Source organism: Neomonachus schauinslandi, chromosome 4 (genome assembly GCF_002201575.2).
Source record: "Neomonachus schauinslandi chromosome 4, ASM220157v2, whole genome shotgun sequence".
NCBI classification, from domain to species: domain Eukaryota; kingdom Metazoa; phylum Chordata; class Mammalia; order Carnivora; family Phocidae; genus Neomonachus; species Neomonachus schauinslandi.
In genome coordinates this window covers 187,447,253-187,451,883 of record NC_058406.1, presented here as the reverse complement: position 1 = coordinate 187,451,883, position 4,631 = coordinate 187,447,253, and the positions used below count along the sequence as shown (strand labels likewise).

Here is a 4,631-nt window from a genome sequence, read left to right as displayed (position 1 = left end):
ATAGAGACTCACACACAGACACAATCACACGGACACTCACACTCACAGACACAACCACACGGACACTCACACTCACAGATACAACCACATGGACACTCACTCACACTCACAGATACAGCCACATAGAGACTCACACACACTCACAGACACAACCACACGGACACTCACACTCACAGGTACAACCACATTTCCACTCACAGACTCGACACAATCACACATACACTCATACACAGTATAAACACACTTACCTCCCACACTCACAGATACAGCCACACAGACATTCATACACAGTACAAACACTCACACACACACACTCACACACACAGCCTAGGCTTTAACCACACTGATGTTTCATGTTCCTGCAGGCCCCTGGTCCTACCCTTTGTGTGAGGTGCTCTTCATCCTGTAATGTCTTCCCGTCACTACGGGGCTCACCTTCAGAAAGCCTTCCTAACCCTCTAAGCTGGATCCTTCAGGAGGTGGCAAACCTGAAGTGGTCCAAGGATTCTTTTAAGAATCAAGCCTAAGAGGAGAAGACTTACTTTTTTCTTAAACTTTGAGATTTCTTATATTTTGTTCCTCCCTGGGTCTTTATTTTTGTCAGCCTGTTGTCTCTGTCCTTATAGGAGAGCCTTTCAAAGGAGAGGGGCCTGTGTTCTCGTGATCAGTATGGCGGGTGTGAAGATGGGTTGGATGAACAGCCAGGTTGAATAGCAGGGAAACCGGTGGGTAGGGATCCGAGGGAAGGCACACGGCCTTCTCTGGCTCAGGGAGGACGCCGTAGGGAGGGGAGGATGTGCCGTGACCACCACAGGATTTTGCCACCTGCTCGTGCCCAGCGTGACCTTTGCCGCCGCAGTCAGCCACTGACTCCTACGGCCTCGCGCCAGGCACGGCCACCGCCAGAGTCTCCCTCCGTTATCTTCAGTGCCAGCCGGTTTCCGCCCCTGCTTTCCGTCCTTCCTGCACCTCCCCATTCCTATCACTGCAGCCAGCTGTGCAGCGTCCCTGGCCTGCTGGCCTCTGGGAGCCATCCTGGCTCAGTCCCCACGTATCACCCATGGCTTCACTGCCTCTTCTGTGTCACCCTGGCCTGTAGATGTTCTGCGGCCCCAGGGCTCGGTCACACACTAATGCCTCCCGGACCTCAGCTGCCATCCTGGCCTCTGACCCTGGCTCCTGGACTTGGGCTGTTGTTTGCCTCCTGGCCACCTCCAGGCGCGGAGGAATGGGGGTGCTGAGGGGCAGGGAGGCCGAAGGGGAGTGACGTGTTGGGCCCAGTAGGGTAGCACATTTGGATTCCAGAGCTAGGAAGTTCTCAGTCTCTGGGGCTGCTTGGCTGAGGGGAGCAGAGGCCGGGCTCCGGCCACCGGGGCGGGTGCGACTTCCATCCCTATGGCCCGTGTGCTCCGCCACCCTCCCTCACCTGCTGGGGCCCCTGTCCCAGCAGGTGGCTGCTGTCTGTGCCCTCTCTCCGGGACTTCCCGAGACCCACCCTCCCTCCTCGCTGTCTTACAGTTTCCCGGGCGTTGAGGAGGACTGGCCGCCGCCTCGCCAAGCCCCGAGCTGAACCCGCTGATGCCCAGGCCACCCGCTTGTGTCTTGATCGCCGACTTGAGCTCGTGATTCTCCCGAATGAGCTGTACCAGCTTCTTCAGCTCCTCATTCTCCCGCACCAGCCTCTCGATCTGATGCCGAAGCCCCTCATAATTGGTGAGTAGAGACATGCCCCGGGGCAGCAGGATGGGTGCCGCCCAAGGGAGGGCGCTGCACCTGGAGGCTGCCCAGGGCCCCAGGCCTTGCCCGGGTTGGAGGAGGGCGCCAGAGTTTGCGAGTTGCAAGGCGGGCCCAGTGGGCTCTGGGTATTGTGAGGTCAGAGGCTGTGCCCTCCTCCTTGCCCTCTCTGCTCTCCATGCCTCCAGGCTGTGCCCAGGTCCTGCCCTGGCCTGGAATGCACGGACGCTTCCTCTGTTGGGCCACATTCACTCTGCAGGTGCCCGCTCTGTCCGGCTTCCTGCCGCCCCAGCAAGCTCCCCTCTGCTCTCCAGGCTTCCCCGGCCATGTCTCTACTGCGGCGCTTACCCGGCTCTGTGCTGGTAGCTGCTGGCTCTGTTTGGCTCACTTTACAGTGAGGCTGGGGGTTGGGCACGTCCCCAGCAGCCAGCAAAGGGCCCAGGGGCACAGCAGGTAGGTGACCAGAGAATTCCTGTTGAATGGAAGCTTATCGCGCCCCTTCCTGGCCAGGGGGCCCTCTCCTTGGGAGGTTGCGCACACCTGGATTTAGCCTGTCAGTCTTCTCCTGGGGACATTCTACCTTCCATACTGGACACTGGCCCTACTTTTTTCCAACCCAGGTGCTCAAAGCCTTTCTCTGACTGCCGGCCCAGGGGCTCCCTTGTCCAAGCACCTGGCTCTCTATAGCTTGGACTTTCCATCTCTGGTGACTCAGGTTCCCCTATTCCAAGTCCCCCAAGGCAGCCCTCTGTGCCCACACCTCCGTTCTCTGACTGCTTGAATTTTCCTGCCTGTGGTCCTTCGAGAACCCAAGACATGCCCCTCGTCAGGTTGTCAGGTTCCGAGAATTCAGACCTATGAGTCCTCACCACGCTCTTTTTAAGAGCTATCTACACAGAGATCTTGGCGGGCCTGACCTTGGGAGTTAAGCGAGGCGGTGTCCCAGGGGTCTCCACGGGGGCGGTGTCACCATCTGTTCTCAGACGGAAAGGACAGTGAAGCCCAGGTCTAAGCCTGAGGGCACGCTCCTGGTAGGCAGGCGGGGGTGAGGATGGGCTTGGAGTCCGCCTGAGTTGAACATTCTACCTGGACCTCACAATGGGGGCCTGCCCCCACCCTCCTCGGACACCCAACACTGTAATCCTGGCTGCATCGCCCTGGCCCTGTAGGCCTGGCCCGACGTCTCTTCACCACCCTCTGCTGTTTGTAGGACATCCCACCCTCCGGCGTGGGAAAACAAGCCTCTCACGGCCTTCCGGGTCTCCTGTACCATCCGGTCCGGCCTCGCTGTTGGCCTCTCCTGGGGTCGATGCATCTGGGCTGGTGAAATTGATGGCTCAGCATGGCTGGGTGCCCACGTGCTTGGTCAAACCCTGGTTCAGATATTGCTGTGAAAGTATTTTGTAGTGTGATTAACATCTACAGTCGTTGATTTTAAGTCAAGGAGGTCACCTTCAATCCTGTGGGCAGATCTCATCTAATCAGCTGAAGGCCTGAAGAGCAGAAGGCTGGGGTTTTCCAGGAAAAGAGGATGTTGGCCTCAGTGCTGTCCCGGAGGCCCTGCCTGAGCGTCCAGGCCACTGGCCTGTGGATGTGGACAATTGTATGAACCAGTTCCTTAAAATAAGTCTCTTCATGCCCGAGAAATCTGACTGATGTGCCATCTGTATTGGGTACCAGCGCTTCCGTCCTCCCAAAACTGTGTTTGGAGCCCCAGCTAGCGGCAGCCCTGTGTTGGAATCACAATATTGTACACCTGAACTAGCGGCACACTGTATGTTAACCACACTGGAATTAAAATAAAAAACTTAAAATATAGAACAGGGAAAAAAAGAAAGAAATCGGGGATTTACGCTGGTCATACTCAGGCGCTGTCCATGCCTTATGGGCCTGGCCCGGAGTGGGGAGCAGCTGGGCATCAATCACCGCACGGTGTGGGGAGAAAGCCTGGTGGGCAGTTGGATGCAGTGGGCCCAGAGTGGCCTCCCCTGGGGAAGTGGACGCTGGTGGAGGAGGGGTCGGGGTGGGAAGAGCCCTCTGGCCCTGCAGGGCAGGGTGCTCCACAGAAGGAGCTGCATGTGGGGCTGGAGACGGAGGGGCGGTATGTGCGGGGAAGGGGGGGCAGGTCCCGGCTGTGACACCGGAGTTCGTCTTCATCCTGAGGGTCTTGCACAGTCCTGGACGGGCTGTAAGGGAGGCAGCGCGGGCAGGGATGGCTCGGTGGGGAAAGAGCTGCGGAGCGGGCAGGAAGGGGGCCACTGTGGTCACCCAAGAAGCCGCAGGCGGTGCCGTGGAGGCGGGGAGACTGGGCAGAGCTGAGGGAAGTTTCGCTGCCACTGGACGGAGGGATTTGGGGCATGGGCAAAAGCAGGGACGGCCTCCAGGCTTCTGGTAAGCACACCGCAGCTGCTGGTTACACTACCAGCTTGGTGGGGAGGAGGTGGAACTTTGGGCGAAGGTCTTGTGTCAGGCTTGGCTGTGTGCTGCTGAGACGGGGAGCAGGCGCCCCATCCCCTTCCCAGACTGCAGGCCCCACCACCCGGTCCTGGGCTCTGGCCCCGGGCCTCTGCCCTAAGCCTCTTGTTTGAGTATAGCGGCGGCAGCAGACTTGGTGAGCCTAGGTTCCTCTCCTGGCTCTGTGCTCACCTGCCCCGGCCTCACCTGCCCCAGCCTCACCTGCCCCAACCTCACCTGCCCCGGCCTCACCTGCTCCGGCCTCACCTGCTCCGGCCTCAGCTGCTCCGACCTCACCTGCCCCGGCCTCACCTGCCCCGGCCTCACCTGCTCCGACCTCACCTGCCCCGGCCTCACCTGCTCCTGGCCTCACCTGCCCCGACCTCACCTGCCCCAGCCTCACCTGCCCCGACCTCACCTGCCCCGGCCTCACCTGCCCCGGC

General features: G+C 59.7%; 1 protein-coding gene and 1 long non-coding RNA gene across 2 annotated transcripts in view; one reads left to right on the top strand and one right to left on the bottom strand.

Moving 5' to 3' along the window:
* Nucleotides 1–1,727, bottom strand: part of SPATC1 (spermatogenesis and centriole associated 1) — a 21,441-nt gene extending 19,714 nt beyond the window's left edge. The window contains 1 exon segment of the mRNA XM_044914317.1: nucleotides 1,517–1,727. Coding sequence (XP_044770252.1) covers nucleotides 1,517–1,727 — 211 coding nt within the window.
* Nucleotides 1–3,134, top strand: part of LOC110578993 — a 5,668-nt gene extending 2,534 nt beyond the window's left edge. Inside the window, exons 2-4 of the long non-coding RNA XR_002480216.2 lie at nucleotides 1,519–1,713; nucleotides 1,994–2,187; nucleotides 2,945–3,134. This is a non-coding gene — a long non-coding RNA (uncharacterized LOC110578993). The remainder of the gene's footprint in view (nucleotides 1–1,518; nucleotides 1,714–1,993; nucleotides 2,188–2,944) is intronic.
* The last annotated feature ends 1,497 nt before the right edge of the window (nucleotides 3,135–4,631 follow it).